Consider the following 23,484-nt stretch of genomic DNA (forward strand, 5'->3'; position numbering starts at 1 on the left):
TGAAGTGTTGTTGTGTATTGCCATTGTCACATACTGTGTATTCCATTATTAGAGTATTTTGTAACATTTTAAACTTAGGAGTCATCATAGCTGGTGTCCACAAGATGGTGCCATTTGTTTTCGGTTGTCACACAAGTTAAAGGAAACACCTTGTACATTTGACGTAGTTTACAGAACCTTAAGAAGGTGTTATGGCTCCTTTTCAAGGTTCTGCTGGTGATTGGGTTGGTTTTCAGGATCTTTAAGATCATCAAGGTCATTTTGGAAGGTTCAAGGAGTCTTAGAGGTTTTAGTGGTCGTTTAAGAAATCCCAAAAGTTCACTAGTTGGCCTCAAGGACATTCTGGTGGTCATTTAAAGGGTGTAGGTGTCTTTTGGAGGTTAAATGGGTCATTTAGAAGGTTGAGGGAGTCCTTCAGGAGACTTTTAGTGACCCTTTAGGACATTATAAGATAAGATAAGATAATCCTTTAATAGTCCCACAAAGGGGAAATTTTCAATATTACAGCAGCAAGAGTCAAAAATAGGCATCAGTGAGTAATAATAGGTAACAAGCAATACTTAAGTGTGAGGATAATAATACAGAAGAATATGAATGGAATAGAAACTAATATATTTGATATTTAAAAGTGCTGGTGTTGCCTTTAACATTAACAATGGCTATGTTCCATTCCAGTCTACACAACATGGTGCATTGTATAACTGTTCCAAATATTTCACAGTCTGTCCAAGTTCTTAATGGTGGATGTTGACTGGATTTAATGGTTAGACACTCATTTCCCACTATTTACAAGGTCTTCACTGACGAGAAAGCCACGTTGTCCCTCCCCACTTGATCTCATGGGGCCAGTGTTGAGGGAAGATTGAATTTATATGCCAGCATTTCTATCATTCTACCAGCAGGGGGAGTGGGAAACCAAGTTACCAACCGAGTCACCCAATGAAATGTTTCTGCTGTGGATTTCTTTAGGAACCTTTGGACCTGTTGTTTTACACAATACCGTGTGTCTGTGTGTGTGTCTGTGTGTGAGTGAGAGATAGAGAGATACTTGTATCCACCAGGACCGCATTTCAATATTTTGATATATTGTCCAGCTATCAAACGACATTTGACGATTTCAGTAGAAAAAAAAAATAGATTAAAAATACAATAAATTATTAAAAGATCTGTAATAAAAGATGAACTGATGTGAGGCCTGACGAGGACCAGTGAAGGGACTCTTCGTCACGTTGGTGATTTAATTATGATCTTCGCGTGGACACGTGTTGCAGACGCCATCAACGCCTGGAATAGCCTCATGTGGATCTGTGAGCAGCAGTGGCATCTGTATTTTTAAACAGAGAAACCTTTTAAATATAGATGAGCGCTGGGGTGTCGCCACAAGCTATATTCAGAAAGATTGACATGAGACTGTATTTAGAAATTCAAAGATGTATCACACAAAATAAAAAATTAAACTAAATTATTCACAGTTTCTGTCTAGACTAGTTTAATTTATGATTTTCCCTCAGTTCCCAGTGTCCATGTTAAGGTAAGCTAACATGCTAGCTGTATAGCTTCATATATCTTGTGCTTCCGGCATCATTTGGAGCCGGAGTCAGTGTAGAAAGAATTAAACTCTTCAGTTTGGCCCATGTCCCATTTGCTCACATGGAGGAGGCACAGTTTATGACCTATACCGCAGCCAGCCAGTGCAATCAAGACACTTTGGCTTCACCTTTTGGGAGTTGTCATGTCGACCATCTTTATATGCAGTCTATGGCCTGAAGGTAAAGAAAATATCTTGTATCTTTAAAGTTCTGTAATATAATGTATGAATTAAAGCTGTATGTGCAACTCTTTATATTTGCTTCTTTCCAGAAGTCTTCATGTGACAAGGATTTCAATGGCTTGGTTGACTTTGCATGTGCTTCCACCTGAAAAAAAAACAGTTTGATCAAAGTTTGCCAGGCTCTCCCTGCCAGATCCCGGTCTGTCTGTCTCCTGCACTCGTTTAATATTCCCTGTGTTTGCAATAAACTCTCCCTCTGTTCTCCCTCTCAGTTTTTCTCTGATGGATCCCTCAGATCCTTCACTTCTAAGGGTGTTTGTTCCCGTTTTTTGGCTTCAAAGATGTGGCCTACATCAGACAGGGGCCTGGAAACGTGCCGCTGTCACCCTGTGTCTGTGATTCACGCAGCTGTGAGGCTGATCAAGATGAATGAGGAAAGAATGAGAGCTGGCGTGGCCACACCAGGTGACGTTGCTGGATGTATCATCTCATCGTGGTTTGGCGTGGGTCACACGTCCATCGACCATAGTTTGCTCTCCAAAGAGCCAAGTGAGATATGGAACATAGTGAACATTATAGCCACTTAGAATCAACATGTTCACATTGTCATTGTGAACATAATAGCATGCTTTTCTTCACATTTATCTTAAAGCCAACCTGTGTCCAGACACGAGCTGTGACCCAATTCAATGGAAGATTTCCTATCGCTTTACCAGCTTGTACTGCTCCTGCTGTTGCATTGTCAGCTACTTTGAGCGGCTGCACAGAAGCTACTTGTTACCTAGGTCACCGCCATGAATCCCGAGATGGGTTTGCCCGAGGGGGATCCACCTGTTGAATCCTTCATCACTCTGGAATGGAAGGATAGATTTGTTGGCCACATTTGACAGTGACTTCGGACTGGGACCACCTAGTTGCGCCGTTGTGATGCAATGGCAGGCTTCCAAATTGCGATACAGCTACGACTGTTTTCTTGCGTTAGAGAATATTAAGTTTGTTGGTTTTTCTGGTGAAATACTGCAGGTACCAAACTATGTGACATCTTAACAAAATGATAGAGATGTAGAACAGAAGGGTATCTGGACTTTGATTTAATGACCAGAACCTTTTTCCTGTTGAATTTGGACATCTGCAAAAGTCCAGATGTCCAGATGGTGCACAGATAAGGACATACAACACTAACCAGTGACTAATATCTGTGTCTTGACATTAGACGCAGCCAGAAGCTATGAACATAAACGTGAATTAGAAAATCGAGCCTGGAAAATGTCAAAAGACAAAGCTTCAGATCAAGACGTTTGGGAAGTGTGGTTACAGATGATGCAGAGAGACCCACCTGTTGAATCTGAGAGTTGACTACGATACATGTGGTTAAACCAGGGGCCATATTTTGAGTCTTGTCACCATTCACTTCATCGAGATATAAAACATCTATCAAATGACAAATCTGAAGTGCAGAAGCGAAAATATAATTTTGTCGGAAGTAAACAAGATTTTCTCAGTAAAAAAAAATTGACCAGGACAGCTAAGACCCTTCAAGTCCAATCACCTCAAATGCCCCCTGCAGCCGACTCGCTGTCACTGGATGCCCGTTTCACCCTGAGGCCCTCCTTCGCTGGGCCATAACTTCTCCTCCTGACAGAATAGCTTTCACTAATAGTAATGTGATCAGTCAGTGCACAGAGGGGACTGAGGCTGCCCCTGTCCCGAGTGAGACATCATATCACACACACACTTGCCATCACTCCTCTTTCACTGAGTCAACAAGACGCAACCATGGCTACCAAAAACCACGGAGGGGAATGTGGTGAGAGAAAACATTTGTTGGGTTTTTTTTATGTGTCTGTGGGGTGACCTACAAAAGCTGAGTGTGTCATGGCTGACGGAGACGACGATGTCCAACACGAACTATGAATTGCAAGACATGACGTTTTTTTTAACAAGATGTAGCTTAAATCACCATTAAAGGAACAGTTTGACATTTTGAATCTTCACTTTCTTGCTGACATTTGTGGGAAAATTTACGCTCACAATCTGTAATGTGAATCCACTGCTAGCAGCAAGTTGGCTTAGCTTAGTTTAGCATTGCTTAACTTCCCGTAAGTTAAAGGCTTTTCACAAAATCAACCTACCAGCAACTCACTTTCTAAATAACACATTTTATCTTTTATGTTTAATCCTTAAAAAAATTACGGAGTTTAGTTAGCTGACTGCTAACAGTAGCTTCATATTTAATGGCTGTATTCCCATGTTTTCAGTCTTTAATCTAGGCTAAGCTAACTGGCTAATGTCTCAAGCTTAGACAAAAGCAAAATATTGATCTTCTCGTTTATCTTAGCATAAAAAGAAGCATCATACACAAAGTTTTGTGATGGTACCTTTTAAATGAGCTCTCCCTCCTCTAAAGACATTAAGAAGTCAACATCTAAATCACGTTCGAATTTCCTGTCAGGATTTTTTTTCCATCCAGCATCATGTTCCATGTCTCCGCTCTATTAAGAAGTTGGACCTGACAATGAAGACTGTATCCACGCCGGCTTATGTGGAGATGGAACACATGTCCAGTCATCTCTGCCAGGAAGACGCTGTGCAGGGACGATGCCATGATTAAGATTTTAACTTGGAAATCATTTGTTGCCAGGGTAATGCACTCGCCCAGGAGAAGGGTGATTAGAGTATAATGCAGCATTTTTGCATGAATCTGGTTTCTTGAACTCTCCTCTTTAGTGAAGGATCAGCGGTTTGCACATGAGAGGATGTGACAGTGGCAGGAGTCCGATTTGACAGATGCTTCGTCGTATCATGTGAAGTGGACTTCTCTCAAAGTGCTCACAACATTTTTTTTTTTCTCCACTGATGTCAGTATTAAGAAAAGTAGCTTTAAACATCCCCCAAAAAATAATCATAAATGCAGGAATCGGCGGAAAGAAAACAGCGAGTGTCGTCTTTACTTGACTTGAAAGTGTAATTTGATGTGGAAAAATGGCCACGGGAGAATTTGGAATGGTATTTGAATAAAATGCAAAGGCTTTTGCCCTGTAAATATGTTTTAATGAGCTGCTGCATGAAAAATTAAACCTTTATTTTTAGGCACTACGTCTTCCTCTCTGCATTTGTTTGAAAAATGTGAGTTTAACTTAACACTAAATCCTATGATGTAATAGTTTCTCAGTGGACTGTAAACAGTAGAGATGATGCGGTTTGAATGACGAGTCGAAAAGAGTTTAAAATTGAAAATGTCATCTCATAAATGGATATTTTATTTTCCCAGTAGCTTAATTCCTCTGGTTTTGTCTCCTCTTTGTTAAACTGATTTTGTTAAACTGTTTATCTCTCCTGGTTTGTCCTCTCCGTGCCGCTCCCAGCATGAGACCACACTTTAAGATGTGCACTCACCGGTTGGGAAAACAACAGCCTTGTGGCTCGGCTGTGAGGAGCCGGCGTGGAGCCGGCGATGAGGTTGCCAGGCGACGGTGGCCGTGGCAATTCCCTGTGCAGGTGGGTGGGATCGGGAGCTGGTGATAGAGGCCACACCTGCTGCCCGCCACACACACACACACACACACACACACACACACACACACACACACACACACACACACACACACACACACACACACACACACACACACACACACACACACACACACATTACTAACTCACACAGAAACAACCTTTACATCAACCCTCCCTGTCGCTCCCTGTTACACGGACACTTGCACTCTTTGATTTTACCTCTGCTGCTGCTCTTTTCTGGAGACATGACCCGAAGTAAACTGCACCTTAGTGGGCAACAGGTTCAAATGAAAGTGCAGTGAACTGGACAAGTGTGAACCACACGACCTTTGTGTGCAGATCCTGAATCTGAAATGCCCAACAAAAAGCATGTTTACAATATCTATGTGCATCTGAAGGAAGGCAAATGCTATGTGTGTGCATAACAAACTTAGAAACAGAATAAAAAGCCTAAATTAGAGGCTTTTCTCATATTTAAATATTGATATATCAAAAGTTGCCTTTATACAGATGCAGCAGTCCAGTATTAGCTCTCCTCTAAATTCTGTTAACCCCAACTAATTCCTGAAGGAAATATCGGCCTCTTTATCTGCAATATTTGTGCACAATAATAAACTTAGATACAGAATAAAAAGCCTAAATTGAAGCCTCATATTCTCTGTTAATTTCAATTTACTCAAATGTGGCTCTTTAGTTGCTCTAAACTTCTCTGTGCTCAAAGTTGAGATGCTGTCCAACGACTGTTTGGTGATTAACAGGTTACACACAGAGGTTTAAAGTTTAGCTGTAAAACCTCTGTGAGCTGAAAGACACCAAGTGCGTGACTGCAGAGTTGATTGATAGTTAATGTTAATCCCTCATTAAACACAGCCTGTTGCCTGTTCTATTGTTGCCATGAAAAATATTGATTACAGCGGCGTTGAGGATAAAAGCTACGGTGTCAGTGATCTCATAATTTATGCAAATTGGACGTATTTAGTCAAACTGCATTTGCCGTTCTTGTGGCTTTTGTAAAACAAAACTAATCCCTGTGAAAAATCCCATATAATCCTATTTAAGAGAGTGTTGCATTCGCTCGCCTGGTTCAAAAACAGAAGCAGCATGAGGGATTGGAAATGGATTTTTATTTTTTTTTGCTGCAGAAAACATCTTCAGAATTCCTGATTTTTCAAACAGGCAGATTTTTAACCAATGTCTTCCTCTCGTACGTTCATGAACTTCAATATCATCTCTCCATTTTCTGTCTGGCTGACCCCCTAACCTGCTCCGCCTCTTCACCGTCGCTCTGCAAACATCCCCCCCCCTTAGCTTTTGTATGAGATATAGTGAAACCGGAGTAAGGAGAACAGACATGGACGTCTATTTGCACAGGGAATCTATTTGTGTGATTCAGATGGTTGCAGGTGAGCAGCTTTGTGACGCTCTACGGCAAACACCAGGCCCACAGACACCTTATGTATAAACACACGTACACCAGCAAGCAGATGAAAATTAAAGTCAGAAATAATAACTTTGGGGCTCCATAATAAGTTCAGGCGCTCTGAGGAAATGAGTCAGAGATTAGCTTTGTATCTGACAAGGGTCTTTTGGGAGAAACTCATTAGAAAGTACAGTATATTCTTCTGGTATTTACCTTGCTGATTGTCCAGGCAGAGCAAATGTCACATCATATTAAGTCTGCCACGGCCCCTCGGAGCAAGAGAATTTATTATCACATTTATGCATAAGCACATGCTCTGCACTGTAGCAAATTAAATGAGGGCTTATAATGATATACATAATAAAACAGATCTCCTGGTGATTCACTGAAGCTGACATGGACGGCGGCAGACACTCGGGAGGACCAGGAAACGCTCACAGCTTCGAACCTGTCCTGATGTGCACTCACAAGTCCCACCTGGTCTGTGGTGTACTCTTGTGATGGAGGATGAAGAGGAGGGTGAGGAAGGTTTGATTTGAAGAATGGAGCTCAAGGTGAAGAGTTTTTTTTTCTGTATGGAAGCCCATTTCTGCCAGTGTCAGGAAAAAAAGATGAATGCTAAATCGAAATTCTGAGATAGTAAACATTATTTTGAGACGCGATATACTTGCTGTTAATTATGCTTATGAAAGATGGCTGCTTTGCGTATGCTGCATCGGTTCGGTGCGTAGGTTGTGCACGATTACCACGATGCATATATGAGAGATGCAATACCCACATAATGGTCGGGGGCAGTAGCGAGTCCTTGACAGGGTCAGTGGGAATGTCAGCAGTGACAGAAATGGCAGAACGAGAGAAGTCAACTCTCCTCTTTCACGACGTCTCTGATTTAGGGGTCTGAAACACCACCTACGAATGCAGGAAGGTCGCTTTTCCTGTCTTGATGTTAACATTAGCCAAATGTTTTTTTCCTTGAGTCCAAAAAGTAAGTTCAATCTTGTTTAACGCACACAAATCCGAAACTGGGAGAAAGATCAGTCAGAATCAACGATTATACATTCTGTGTTGTGCCCTCTACAGGAATCTCTCAGTAACATAGTAGCATAGCATAGTAAGCAAGTACGTGAACAATAATGTTCACCATGCAGCCATTTTCCTACGTGTGGTCAAACAGCAAGTATATAGCGGGACTAAGTCATTTTTTTGGAAATACTAAGTCATTATTTGAGAAACTAAGTCATTATTTTGCGATATCAAGTCATTATTTTAAGATACTAAGTCATTAGTCGGAGATAGTGAGTAATTATTTGAGATATTAAGTAAGTAACCTGAGCTTTTGAAAAACGTTTCTCATCATGACTTACAGTGGCAGAGCTGGGCTTCCCTACATATATGTAAATGTCATTCATACTAAGAAACTATGATCTGAATATGCAGAGGAATACACACAATTCTTATCCACAGCATTAAAACTACTTACTGGTGTTATCACTGTGTCTGTGATGTGGTGATCATCAGGTTAATAAAGAGAGACCCGTCCATTTATCAGACTCACACCTCCTCACAGACAGGGAGGTGTCTGTGCCAAGTGTCACGTGCTCGATAAGACTCCAGAGGTGAGATATCCGTGCGTAAAAGCAGCTGCGCGGTGTTTGGAGAGCGCACCCGGAAACGCGTTTGTGCGTCAGGAACACAAACACTGTAAAACAACAGTGATCCAAAAGTGTCCAAATTGTGTAATCAAACGTGGATATACTTATAAGTTCAAGAGTAAAACTGGACATGTGTATTCAATTTGTTGTTTTTTTCCACTTTTTTCACAGATCAATTTGTCTAAATCTGTCTTGGAATTGACAAGTGATAAAAACACGCACGTCAACGGAGACACCTCACGCACTTTAACGCGCTTTGTACCACGTGTGCACTGCAAGAAGCTCGGGTGTTTCATTTGAAAAGTGGCGACATTTTTTGCAGTGTGGCACCGCTCCGCCGGCAAAACACAGGATCTGAAATGCGCCCACCCCCTTTTTGTATTTTTTGACTCACGCCAAAGATCCGCTCCAAACGCGCCCATCGCACTTTGAGACACTCACTCAACACACACACACACGCGCGCACTCACACGCTGCTGAAGCCAAAAAAAGCCCACTCCTCAACTCCACCGGTGGGGGTGGTGGGGGGAGGGAGAACACGGGCGGACGCACCAGATGAGATTTGTTTCCAAACGCGCACCGATGGCGGTGTGAGGCGTTTGGCTGAGAAGTACGCACGGCGCGGTGGAACAGTGGAGCTTTAATTTTGTTGTTGTTGTTGTTGTTGTTCTCCTCTCTGTGTGGATTGTGTCTTGGAAGCGGGGACATAAGGACAAAAGCTATGGATTACCCGGTCTGTCTACTTTTACTCTTGGCCACCGTGTCGTCGGTGTCCACAGGACAATTCCCCACAGCGCACATGTGAGTATCTCAGCCTGTTGGCTCTGGAAAGTCCTGAGTTTCTAGGGTGTGTTGCAGAAATCCCACCATCTTCTGTTATCAGAGTCCAAATCTCACTTTCTAATAGTCTATGTTTTTTTATACCAATCGTTTCTTCCTCGGATTCACGTTCTGTTCTAACTTGCATTTGCTGGAACAGAAGCACATTGTGGTTTTTATTGTTCCTTATATGAAGTGATGATGTTTGCGTTTTATTTTTTGGACACAACTTCGTGTGGGTATTTAAAGCTGCTGCTGCTGCTGCTGCTGTCTGTCTGTCTGCTGACATGTGGCTCTGCTGTCACATGAATCTTCCCTGGGAGGTGGACTGAGGTCTGGCTGTTGTGCCCCAACTTTTCCCAACACGCACACCCACACACACACACACAGTTTGTTTGGAGTTGCACATATTTGAGAGGATTTGTGTTCATGAGTCTGATTTTCGGACTTGCTGCAGATCTTGTGGGTTAGTGTTGTTGTGGCCTTCCTCCCTTCCTTTCTCTCTTCGTCCCCTCCTTCCTTTCCTCCTTCCTTCTATACTCATGTCTGCTCTTCCTTCCTTCCTTCCTCCCTTCCTTATTTACTTATGTCTGTTTTTCTGTCCCTCCCTTCTGCCTTCATTTCTTATATCTGTCTTTCTTTGTTCGTTCGATCTTTCCTTATATCTGTTCCTGCATTTCTTGTATGCTATAATAAAGTTTTTAATATTATTACCTCCCTTCCTTCCTTATGTCTGACCTCCTTCCTTCCTTACTTACAGTATGTCTGTCGTTGCTTATTTCCCTTCGTCTTTCCCACCTTCCTTCCTAATGTCTGACCTTCCGACCTCCTTCCGACCTCCTTCCTTTATTCCTTCCTTCCTTCTTTACTTACTTATTTCTGTCCTTCATATCTTTCTTCGTTCGTTTATTCTTTACTTCCTTCCTTATGTCTGTCCTTCCTATCTTTCTTCGTTCGTTTATTCTTTACTTCCTTCCTTATGTCTGTCATTCATTCCTTCCTTCCTCCCTTCCTTATGTCTGTCCCTCCTTCCTCCCTTCCCTTCCCTCCCTCCCTGTGACTTGAAGCGTGGCTGTGTTTCTTCATTCCGTCTCTAACTCCAAGTCTCCTTTTATGGAAAACTATTGTTTTTATATAATACTCCACTTCCATATTTACTATTTCCAAAATGCAGGCCAGCAGTTCAGGTTTTTCCTCTTGTTATTCCTCACAGAGAGTTAACGATTTGAGCTGGAAAGTCTCTCCTGATGCTGCAGGAGGCTGGTGGAGATATCAATAGCTCAGTTGAGGTATCGCTGCTTCAGTCTATTTAAATTTGCAGCGCAGCATTAGGAGATATACAGGATTACAGTTCCCAAATTAAACATGTGGGTGAGTGTACAGCTTCCAATCTGCACCTCACACCTCATCAACAGGTCTTTAGATGATGCTTCTGCAGGACGACAGCGTTTGGTTTTTGACTACAGCCCAAGTCCAGTCCCCCGGAGACGTGGTGAGCCATGATGGCACTCAGCCTAATGGCCGAGCACAATGATGTCAGACTAGCAGAGCGGCCGGCCCACTCCCTATATTTCATGGGCACTAAGTGGATTGATCTGCGGGTTGTGTACATGATATTCACACAGGCCGGGGCGAGCTGCAGGCCCACCTTCACCGACAGAGGAATCGACCGCCTGGCAGGAAAAACAGCCGTAAATCTCCCAGTAACGTCGGCCAAGAGGGAGTTCTTCCATTTGAATAAGGGAGAACTAGGAAAGGTCTCTTTTTGTAATTCAAGGTTCACGTGCAAAAGCATCCAAACAGTGTCGTCTTTAACCACAGCCGCTCTTAGTGTGTGTGCTCCTACATGATGGTGATTCTGAGTGACACCCAAAGGTGCCAGTCAGAGGGAAAGTGAGAAAGTGAGAGAGGAAAGGATGGAGAGAAGGACCTGGCGTGTTTTCCTCCAGGAAACGTGGATAAGCAAGGTCTTAAGTAGCTCAGTGACTAAACACATAAACCTTTAGAGCAAGTGTTCTTTCTTTCTTTCTGCCTGTCTGTCATCCCCTTCCTTCCTTCAGTCTCCTTCCTTCTTTCTTTCTTTCTTTCTTTCTTTCTTTCTTTCTTTCTTTCTTTTTTACTTACTCATGTCTGACCATCCTTCCTTGATTCCTTTCTTTCTCCTTACTTACTTACTTACTTATGTCCTTCCTTCCCTCCTTCCTTCTCACTCACCTCCCTGTGTCATGACTTGAAGGACTTCTATTTCCTTCCTTCCTTCCGTCTCTGGACTCCATCTCTAAACTTGCATGCATGCGCAGCATCTGTTTACTTCAGATCTTCACGTCCCCTCTCTTTCTCTCCTTCCTCTAATCTCACTCCCGTCCTTCATACGTCTTCCTCCTCTGTCTTCTTCATCCCCTGTCCATCTCCTTTCCGTCCAGCTTGCGATACATCTCTCTATCTCTCCTCTCTTCTCCCCCCCCCCCCGTTGCCTGAAGGCAGATGATTATCATCACCGAATCTGAAATGAAAAGTCTGATGTCAGAGACGGTGCCCCAGAGATCCCGGCGCCAGCGAACACACTGCGAGATCAGAGGAGATAAAAAAAACAAGATGGACAACAAGAAAGTCGAGCCTTTTACATCCCTTGTTGAATTTCTGTCCAACCCAAGTTGTGTTCATCATATGTTCCTCTGCGCATGTCGCCTTAGTCACAGACAGACATACTTTCGGACATATTTTATCTCCGTCCTCCCTTTCCCCACAGTTTCTGTCACCCTCTGCTCCGTTTCTCTCTCTCTCACTTGCTGCTTTCTTTAAAAGGATAAATAGATTTCATGCTCGACCAGCTAAAGAGCCACGCTCCTTGCGTTCTCGCCGATCAGTGGACGTAATGTGAGGAGGCACTTCATTCAAACACAGAGCAACATGGGCAGCTGTGTGCGAGCCAGGGGAGTGTAAAGATTTACACTTGTCACTGTATTAGGTACAGGAAGGTTATGATGTTCACTTTTTGTTGCAGATCTGTTAAACAGCTCCTTATTCAAGTGTGTGATCATTTTGGAGGGAGCAATTTTGTGGGGCTGTTGAATTGTACTGCATCATGCAAAGTGTTATATCTGTTTTTATAGCCCACCCCCATTGATTTGAGTGAGGAGGTAAAATAACTGGAATAGCACTCAGAAGATCGCGTACCTCCGCCAAGGCTCAACAGTCCCCTTATCATCAAATATCATTCCCCTAAATATGCCTGATACTTTTTCACCTAGATCCACAAATTGGTTAGTAAAATTGGGTCCAGGCATTTTCCTAAGTTTGCCTTTGACATAGGAAGAACGGAGCAGATTATACGTGTCAGGTGTGTTCAAAACAACGGGAACATTCATTTGAGGGTTAGCACCTGGGTAGAGCATTTAGGAAGCAGGACATGACGTGTATATTCCGCTTGCTGGGAATTCTCCTGTTATATATTGGCTCACTCTGACAATTTCTAGACATTTTACTAGAGGACTGGCAAGAAAAGTTCCAGAAAATGTCCAGAGCTACTGACTCGGACATTTGCTTTCCCACATACCCTTCAGACACTTTCACGAGAGTGTCCAGACTTTACATGACTGAAAGCAGCCGTTGAGGAAAAACAAGATGTCATCAGTTTTTATTTACAGGAATCAGAATTTTGAGAAGTGTTCTCATTTCGTTTCACAGCTGAGGTGTAAAAAAGGGCAATTAGGGCTTTTCAGGACATGACTTCCCTGCAGCCGCTATACTGTTTGGCTGATAACCTCACAGTGGTGACAAGTTTGTCACATGACCCCTCTGTAAAACCACAAATTGAGGTTCTTACACTTTGGTTTTTGTGCAGATTAAACAAACAAGATTGTAGAGGTGCTGGTAGGCAGACTCTGCTGCTAGCTGCTTGCATCTGTCTGCAAATTCATACAGTACAAACCAAACAGATTCAAGAGTGGTATCAATCTTCTCATCTAAATCTCAGGAACAAATTTCATTTCATTTCATTCTTAAAACAAGCGAGAAAATCAGCTATAAAGGTCAGAATTGTATCTTTTCAGTCCATATTTGTGAATTTTCTTGACTCAAGGTTTAATTCTGTCGCTAGTAATTCAGTTTTCTGCCATAATGTGTTTTGCATGATGTATTTGTCTCGGTCAGTGTCAGGTCACTGACACCGACAGTCGTCTGTAATGAATATGGCTCAGTTCCCACCTGAAACCACCCATATGCATCTGATGTCATCACCAGGCTTCCCCTGGATCCCAGACACCTGAGCTCAACGCTACTAAACAATTAAGTCATAAAACGTAAAGCGGTGCGGCGATAAAATCTCTCTGAAATATAGAGATAAAGAAGCTAATCTCGACTTTAATCTGCCGTGCTGTGATCATGCATACAGTAAAGTCATGACTTAAAGGTTGGCCCGCAGCACAGAAAACTTGCTAATTCTCTTACAGCCTTACTCGCTTGACGTCATTGTGGCGTTGGGAGATGTGAACCGAGAAATATGCATAAATATCCCTGGAAAATCACACTGGCTACAAACACAGCTTCCAGCACGTTAGTCCTTTATTATAATTTCAACAAATTCAGGTTTTGTTAGTGAGAAAAGCTCCAGGCTTTGTTTCTTGATTGAATCACGGAGCCTTAGACTGTAAGATTAACGAAAATGGTTGATAAGTTATATTCCCCTTATAACTTTTATTCCGGTATGGTACTGATGCTACAGGGGGTCTTGGAGAGGATGAGTCAAACATAACGAGCAGATGGAAATGACCTGCTCAGGGTCGTCTAGGGTTTCCTTCCATGGCTGAGATTTGCGGCCCTTAGCCTCGGGGGAAGTGATGCTTGCAGGTATATTTCAGGAGGCATGCTCTTGCCTACAGTCAAGTAGCTGACAGGCTATATCTGTAACACACACACATCCAAGAGTGCAGGATCTTTGCTCATGGATAATATTGGCTTCCTCCTCTTGACAAAATCTTTTTTCACTCTCTCGCAGCTCCTTTCCGACACTTTTCTCTCCTTTTCCCCTCTTTCTCTCCCACTCAATCCCCTTTGCCTCCCATATCTGCTCTGGCTATATTTAGGCAAGCCTTTCGGGAAGGGGCGTTCAGTGTCCTGACTCAGATGTAAGTAAAGATACAAGCTGAAGGGGCGCAGAGTTACAGGGGGTTTCCATAAATCTCCACCCTGGCTTCTCCACTGATATTTTGAGGGCCCTCTTGCTCATGTGTGGCCTCTGGGTGTTGCTTTAGTGTCTGGTTTAACTTTCTGATCCCAGTTTCCCTCACTGTCTTATACTACCTCCCCACAATCCTTTGCCACATGGAAATTCCCAAGAATTTTCCATTCCAGCGTTTCCTGGGCAACCTTGGGAAATAGCTACCAGCTGTTTGGATGAGAGCCCTGTTTGGTACAGGACGCACATCTGTATACCCTAATATAAAACATGGGGGGTGTAGTTTTGAGGCTGCATTGTAAATTGGGCATGTGCCACTCCTTTCTTATATCAAGGTTTATCAAGGCACTTGTGTTTATCACAAGTGCATGTGCCTGAAAGGACAATACAGGGAAATGGCTTTAAACTAATCGATAGGTATTAAAAGGTAAACAACATCGTAAAAACACAAGGAGGCAAAAAAGATCACAAGATAAAGACGACGAGGTTGCACAGGTTTAGGAGAGGAGAGTGTTGGAGGAAAGAGGTTGTGTGAGACTGACGGTTGAGAGTCAAACCCTGTGGCTCATCCGGCCTGTTGTCACACCACGTTTTTGTGGCTGTCATCTCTTTGTCTTGCAAGTTCATGACCACGTATTTATCTGAGGGTTTAGAAAACAACGGCACCATTCGCCAACACTATCTAGTCGGCTTTAAGGCACCAAGAAATAGGCAGGTACATGTGCCAGATACAGCAAGCACATGGTTAGCTTAGCTTAACATTAAGACTGGAACCATGGGAAACTGCTAACATGGGTCTTTATGGTTTTATGGGGGATATTGTCGGCTTAAGGCTCATTTATGCTCAACATTAAATACGTCTGCGAAAACAGACGTAGCGCTCTGACTGCGTTCATTCCGTCCGTATTTGTGCACGTCTTCTAAAAGCTTATAGATTATAACTAAACGTACAAAATGTAGTAGTACCACTGGAACGTGGGGGGCAGTTTAGCTATAAGTTCAAGTTCAACAACCATAGGGCACAAGGAAGACATTTTAACAAATAACCTTTTGAGGAGAGACTTTGCGAGTTTGTAAGAAACTACAGGCGTCAAACTTCCTTCACCATCCCAACGTTTGTTGCCGGAAACTCTTGACCCTGCGCTGCCCCCTAGCGGATGTATTGCTTCATAGCCATGTCAACGTAAAGGACACCTGAAAATACGTGGGCAGCGATGGTTATGTTGTTTGGAATGGAGGTATCTCTTTTCGTACATAAAGGCAGCTTGAATGAGCCGTCGTGACATATAGTGACGCCTTCAGTTGAGATAGCTACCTACCTGCCTAAGTTCTAGCTTCATATTTAGTGTGAGGAAATAACAGCGGTATTGATCTTTCCCTCTCAGCGTTGGTTAATTCTGATTTAGAATCTTCCTGTCGAAAATCCCGCAATGTGGGAAGTGGTAACATGAGCTCATCTGGTGTGTAATATTTTGAGATGCAGAGAAAAGTGGACCCATCATGGCCTGTGATGGCTCCTCTCCAGCCCCTTAATGGAGTTGTGTTGCTGTGTAATCGCTGTTAATGTCAGTGCTCAGACCACATTGGACAGAAGCTGTACTCCAACAACACCAATCGTCTTAGTGCAGGCGTCTGGATTCACGTTAATTGGCCAGGGGAGGAGGGGCTCTCCAATTTCTCTATTTATACACATTGTCCGATATTGTGTGCGTGTGGTTGTGTGCATGTGTGTGTGCGGTGAGGCAGAGGGGCTGGGCTGACGTATGGATGGGTACGTTTGCTCAGAAAGTGTGAAGGTGACAGGGATGTGGAGGTTTAGTCATTTGAGCAGAGTTCAAAATGACATGTAGCAGGGAGGAAAAACAGCTAGAGGGCCGAGGATGAGCAAGAGGAGGAAGACGCAGCGAATTTGCTAAATAGAATAAAAATGTAATATTTTCCATTGCTAAATTGAGGGTGTAAGGGATCGAAAACAAGACGCGCATTCAAATAAGCCTTAATCTGCCTGTATAGATCTGCTTTAATTCTATGTGTGGGCCCAATGCGATTATGTCCGTCACAAAATTACACGTGCACACATGAAGTATAATATTAATTGAATTGGTGTTGACGTTCTCTGGTCTACTATTATACTGGATTCGCACCAGCAGGTGTGATTGCTCTGCAGCGAGTACAAACACTTGCAGGTGTCACAACAATTCTGTTTCCCCTGACCCTAATGTGGCCAGACACCTTCGGGGAGAGGTGATACAATGGGAGCTGTTAGTTCTGTCAGGACGTATTCGCCGTTTGACGTGGACGGTGCGGACGAGACGGACAAGGTGCCAGGGGGACGGCGAGTCAGTCGTGGTCCAGGGTGTGAGGTCAAACGTGGGCAAGGGTAGGAAGAGAGACCGACCCCCGGCTCTCTGTGGCAGTCTCATGTTGCCGGTGGACACACTGTGGTGCGGCGCTCAGATGTCCACATGGCCTCATGTGACGTGTGGTTCTCTGAGGTTACTTTGTCTTTCAAAAGTTTGAGTTTTTATGTATTAAAATGTACAAAGAAGTGGTGAAGTGACAGGAAAACAGATGCTGGTGGGTGGGTATGCACATTTAAAATCACATAGAACAGACTTTTTTTTCTTGGACTCACTGTTTAATTCTTATTTTTATTGCATGTAATACATTTTTTGCATATCTTTGTTTGGTTGCCTTATTTAAGGGACTAAAATCCCTCGATTACTCTTTTACCTATAAGATGTCAAACCACAGCCTGAAGTGTAAAACAAAAATGATATAAACCCAAGAAAAGCAGAAAATCATTTCAATCTGACATTTGTGAAGCAGCAACCTGAGGATGTTTGGTATTTCTGCATCCGAGCCGTTTATAACCTGAGGTTTGTGCTTCCTACAGTTTCCGTTCAGAAAGAGGATGAAGGAATAAAGGACACATTTGCACACTAAGAAGATGTGGGTTGCTCATCTGCAACTTGAACTGACAACTTGCACATTTCTCGCACAATAAAAATTTGCCTTTCACAGTCTCACCGGCATTTCTGTTTGCCAATATTCCTAAAAAAAGAAGCAGAGAACATGAACATACATACGTATCTATTTTGTTTATGAAGGTTCTATGTATTTGGTTGTATTTATGTTTTCTTTATATTTATAGTTATTTATGATAAAGTAGTAAATGTAGCCGACTAACCGCAAAATTATTAAGGTCACTTTAAAGTTGTTATTTGTAAAGTGCGGTGGCATAATTTGTAACTGCATGTTCTGTAGCTTAGAAGTCAATATGTGTGTTTGTGTCACTTGTTAAATTAATCCCAGTGGAAGCAGCTTCCTGTAACACACACCTGCTCTGTCTGGGCATCACAGCCCTCCAGCACCACCCCGCCATTTGCTAATGATCTCGTGATCGCGCGATGGAGCTACTGTTGTCGAGGGCTTCACTTTAAACACGGCTCCTCAGATCCTGGTAAAGGGGGACGTGCAAAGAAGGGAGAGCGGCAGAAAACATCAATAACATCTCGCCATAGAGGATAATGAGGCCGCGAGACATTTACAAAGCCGGCAATTATGGTGTTATTGACCTCGGTAGAGGAGAAGATATCATCACTTGTCTCCTCTGCTGCGTGGTGATATTGTGATAGGAAGGAGAGAGGAGGACAAAGGAAGGGGATTATAACAGTGACATTCAAATTGGTGCATTTCGATAAATAAGGAAGCAGTGGGTAGGAAATAAGACTATTTATTATGTGGAGATTGTAAAATAAACTTGTGAAACATCAACTTACCTCCAGCAAGGCCCAACAGTCTCTTATGAACCCACATTTGTGGATTTATGTGAATCTCCTTAAACATAATCAACAACACAATCAAAATTTCTTACACACAGAACGCTGACATCAAAAGGTGGAAGAAAGAGGGAATATAGAACAAATCGAGGAAAGAGTGGACGAAGAAGTCATGAATGGGTTGAAAGTGACTGTTTTTCTTCTACAAGGATCAGTGAGTCTCGCTGCTTGTTAGATGCCCTGCTTCATAATCAACGCTCTTATTAGCTTTATCCCCCAGTGGCTCAATTACATCCGCGCTGCTTCTCAAACATCCATATCTCCTTTTGTACATCTCCTCTGTGTCCTCCACATCATGGTGTCACCCTCGTCTCTCTCCAAGAACAGATTAGAACCCAAATTACTGTTATTCGAGGAGGATTTAAGGTTTCAAATTGTTTCAGGCTGCTGGAAAAAAACGGACTTCACAAATAAAACGAGTGTAAGCTGCCGGCTGCTTCCTCCGTGATGGTTTTAATGGTATTTGGAGATCAAATGTGGATCCGCAGACTGGGTTCTGGGTATAAAACACCTGAGGATGTTAACAAGACGAGAAGGTGCTGGAGTGGAAACTCTGGGATTGGATATTGAGCCCTGGATTCTCGCGGCTGCTCGCACACGGGCATGTTGGCCCTTTGGAGCCGGCACGAGGACGACTTTTCGGGGGGGGATTCAATCGGAATGATGGAGCGTCAGAAATCTCTGGATCTTTATTCCGTGGCTTTCCCCCCGGCTCAGGGTGTTTACTTGGTGTGAGGATTATCCCATTGGTAAAAAACGAAGGGACACAGAGACTAAACGTACCAGTTGTAAAGCTGTGGAAATAATCCGGGTGAAAACCTGCGACGCTGAATGACAAAGTGAGGTTATCCTGTCTTTCTCTTCCCCTGTTGATCAAGGATGTTTGGGCTTGAAATGATGCCGTTAATAACATGAGTTTCAGTTGATATGAGGCGACGTGAAGCAGCGACTGCTAACCAGCGGGATGTGAAGATACTTTCTGTGACAAACTGTTCCAATATTTTGACAGCCCAAAGCGTAGAGTCTACAGGGTATTTATTCAAAGTTGCGCTGCTGCTTTCTCTTTCAGCGAGGACACGGAAATAATTCTGATATGAAAGTTCCCACAGGACTCGGCAGCAGGAGCTTGGAGGTAGCCTTCTCCAATCTTCCCCCCAGTGAACTCCATCTGGGAACCAGCTTTTAAAGTCGGATCACAAACTCGTCTTCTCAAAACCTTGAAATTAAATTAACTATGACTAAAGGAGAAACTAAGGAAAAAGAAACAAAAGTTTTTGTCAAAGGCGATTCAAGGTTATTTTCCTTTTTCACGGTATCTGTGTTAACATTGTACTGATTCAATCTGCAAATCAGACTGCATATACAGATGGAGGACATGTGAAGTGAAGCCTATGCTGCAGTATAGGTCATAAACTCCATTTCCTCCATGTTAGTAGATGGGACATGGACCAAAATATATATCTCATAGTTTTCCTGATTTATTGAACCCAACAGATTTTTATTATCATAGTTTCTAAACACTGAAGTGTATTTACTCTCCGAGCTGATTGCCCTACAAGTGTCTTCACTCTGTCACGCAGCTGCACAGCTGATGGTCGGAGGGAGAGGAGACAGTCGCACACAGCTCGGCCAGAGGGGGGGATGGAGTCAGGAGTGAGAAGGTCCGGCCTTCATGCTGAGTCATGCTCTCTATTCTGGGCCTGTGTCCACTTCCCTGTGTTTGGATTGGACGCCTGCTCTCGGCTGGAGGATGAGGATAATTCTTTCTTGTAAATTAGAAATCAATTTTTATTTTTTACTTCACCCAAGATCTGTTTTTCTTCGTCATTTCATTGCATCACAACTATTTCACTACCTCAGAAACGATGTAATCTCAAGACTCATTTGCATAAAAATTCACACATAAAATCTCTAAACACTCGCACACATTAAATTAATCCTGCAGCCTTATATGTTTCATCCATTTAAGAGCATTGGAAACAAGCTGCAATTACACGTTTTGTCACAATTTCTTCTCCATTTTCACATTTAATTTGTAGTTTGTTGAACCAGAACAATAAAGTTGTTGGATTTCGATCTTTGGATTAGTATTCCAGTAGTTGCTCCTGTGATTCTCTGCCCCACCCGGCTCTGTTTCATCTGTGCCTAATTATCTCGGCCTCCCTTGTGTATTTGGTCTCTGTGCTGCTCCGGCTGTTTCGTGGGTTCGTCCATTCACGTCCCTCGTTTTCCTCACGCTTCAGTTTAGCTCCCTGTCGTTTTCTGGTGTTCCTGCTTTCCTGTCACCAGCCTGTAAAATTCACCTACATCCACAACCTGCCACTGTACTGCAACTTGGCTCCTGCTTAACAGCTGAAAACAAAACAATGAGCAGAATTTGCCGACTTCTGATGACTGTCTATTGGTTGAGTATGTGTGTCACCGCTGCTCAATGCAACAATTGCTGGTATGGGGCCAATATTGTAGCAATATTAGTTGTGTGTGTATGTGTGTGGAGAGTTGTGTAACTGCATCTCAGTCCGTGTTTTGCATAAACAGATTTGTGAATGTGCAAAAGAACATTTATCTTTAAAGATTTATCTGCACATTCACAGATCCATGCAAAGATTTGCTAATTTGTCTACACATGTTCAAATAAATGCTACACAAATAAAGTTATCATTATTAAACGTCATTATGTACACACAGATTTTAAATACACATCTCGCAAAGCACGATTTCCTTGGTTGTTTCACACATTTACAAATCTGATTACACACACAGGGATTGAGATACAGTCACACAACTAATATTGTCACAACATCAGCTCCATACTCGGGCTCCAAATGACGTCAATGGCGCAAGATCGCATCTGTTTTTTCACTACACTACTTGTTACATTTCACACGGTCATATTTTTATAATTAGGTTTAACATTTAAACTTATAGCTGCTGCTCTCAGTGTATTTTCATTTTTCAGTCCATCACTGTAAAGACTAAATGACACTGTGTAACTCTGATCCCCTCCACACACACACACTGACACGGACAAATGGGATCACACCCAGCTAATTACACTAAAAGCTCCTTCAGAAGAGCTGCACCTGTCCTGGTGACCTCTGACCCAGGCCAACCCCCCCGCTGCCCTCCGAGGGACCCGGTGCTCTGGTTACACACGAGCGTTGACACACACAAACACGTCGGCGTACACACACAAACAGCTGCCTTTACAGAGGCAGCTTCCCTTCCAGTCATTAGAGGGATGGGAGAGGTCGTCTACCCATCAGCCTCTGTGCTCGAGGCCACGGGGGTCAAGCACAAATTAAGACCCATGCTCACTGGTTTAGTAGAGGATGGAATCTCAATGTAATCTTTTCAGAATGTATTTGTTCATCGTAACTCCGACCAAGTTCGTCAGCAACTGTTCAAAGTCTGAACCTGTGATGATCTCACGGTCCAAACGAGGCCCAGCGTGTGTGTGTGTGTGCATGGATCATTTTCAAGGTCTATCCAGGTGAATGTGTGTGTGGTGTCACATAGAAAAAGATGGACATTGCAAGCTGCCGAGGTAAGTGATGTCCAGTCTGATTGATATCACACGTTTACTTGGATACCAATGTTCTGATATTAGCCCGATTAAGACAATTGACAGAATAAGAAACTGCCATGTAAACAAATACTCAATACTTTAACCTGAATAAGATCATATAGATAGTGTTAGTTTACCTTTCCATAATATATATATTTGTTGCATTTAATAGATATTTCATGGTATTTTTAATAAAGGCTAGACTATATTCGTCATCATTGGCTGGTCAAAGACTTACTGCCTCTGCAGCATTTGGGATATTCCTCATAATAAAACCATTCACTGGTAGCTACTTGTATCAATGTAAGTCCAATTTCATATGTAAACATGAATAACTCCTGAATATACCATATAGAGAATCTTCAGATAGCCTGAAGTAAGAAATATCTTTTAATGTTATAGACATTCTCAATATCATGTGTCTTACGCACTGGCTTCATTTCACTGGTCTAAATTAAGACCGAGGGAGGGGAGAGTTCAGAGGCCCCAAGGTCCTAAAGGATTTCTAGTAATCTGGTGCCAACAAAGTATTATGTTGCTTATATATCGATCCTGTTCACACAGTACTCAATGTGAACAGAATCCATATTCAGAAAATGTAGATTCTGTCGCCACAAGGTAGAAATACTCTCTTTTGTTACTTTAGCAGCTTCTTAAGTAGGAAAGGAAAATTTAAAACTGGAACTTGTGCTAATTTTATTAAATAGTTTCAGAGCAGTTACTAAAGAAAGTGGTGACGAAAAACATTCTGACCAGAAACTGCAGCTCCATACGTCAGAAGAAGAACCGGATATATCCTCACTTGTACGACTTGAGCAAAGGTCACGACCTTCCATGCCTGGTAAAGTCGGGTGAACTCGGTAGAGCTGGTAGACTCATGACGCTTCTACTAAAGACATCGTACAACTGGTGATGCCAAAGCGTAGATAGTTCTTATCATTTGTAGATTTTACAGTTTTACATATTAGGAAAATTGTGATCAACAATCTCCCCCAGATGTTGTAAAGGGCTGGTCTTCAGATCATCCTTCATCTCAATGTCGACTGAATGAATGAGTGACCACAACTACCAAAAATAAGAAGAAAGAAAAAGACAAAAATGAGTTTCAGCAATTGCCTGTCAGAGAAAAACAGTGTGCTCCATAAACGGCTGATATTAATGACTCAGTGAGACATGTGTGAGGGAGAAGAGGCTTGTGATGCCATCAGGTCTCACACTTGGCTGAGTTTTCACTTAGCTCCTCTCATTCCAGCTCTACATGGCTCACCAGCCATTTTGGAGGCGTCTGTCCTCTCCTCGTCGGGCACCCCTCACCCAGCTCTCCCCTCTCCCTCCTCAGATTTCCCCAAGGAGCAGGACAGAGGGAGTGGGGGGGGGGGGGGGGGGGGCAGAATAGGAGCTGAGCTTGGGAGGGGATGATGATGCGATCTCATTTTTCCATGTCCTTCTCCAAGTTTCCATCCTCTCGTCAAATGCAGCACATGCTTCTTTGTTAAAACAATGTCCTTCTGCCTCTATTCTTTTTGACACTTGCAGCAAACGTCTGTCTTCACTCACGAGGAAGCCGCGCACTCTGGGGTTATTTAGGGAATGTATGCGTTCCACTGATAAGAGATTGTTATTTGTAAGTCGGCTAATCACAACATTATTTGGGATTTAATTAAACCAAGACAGAGACATTTAGAGTTTTGTGTTACAGACAAGTGAAGGAGCAAATCAC

At 42.9% G+C, this 23,484-nt stretch overlaps 1 protein-coding gene across 3 annotated transcripts in view; it reads left to right on the forward strand.

The window, feature by feature from the left end:
• The first annotated feature begins 8,884 nt into the window (after positions 1 to 8,884).
• cacna2d1a (calcium channel, voltage-dependent, alpha 2/delta subunit 1a) overlaps positions 8,885 to 23,484 on the forward strand; it is an 83,400-nt gene continuing 68,800 nt past the window's right edge. For all 3 annotated transcript variants that reach the window (XM_034578115.1, XM_034578116.1, XM_034578117.1), the window contains exon 1: positions 8,885 to 9,160. In XM_034578115.1, coding sequence (XP_034434006.1) covers positions 9,081 to 9,160 — 80 coding nt within the window. In that variant the 5' untranslated portion in view covers positions 8,885 to 9,080. The remainder of the gene's footprint in view (positions 9,161 to 23,484) is intronic.

This window comes from Hippoglossus hippoglossus, chromosome 23 (assembly GCF_009819705.1).
Source record: "Hippoglossus hippoglossus isolate fHipHip1 chromosome 23, fHipHip1.pri, whole genome shotgun sequence".
Taxonomy (NCBI): domain Eukaryota; kingdom Metazoa; phylum Chordata; class Actinopteri; order Pleuronectiformes; family Pleuronectidae; genus Hippoglossus; species Hippoglossus hippoglossus.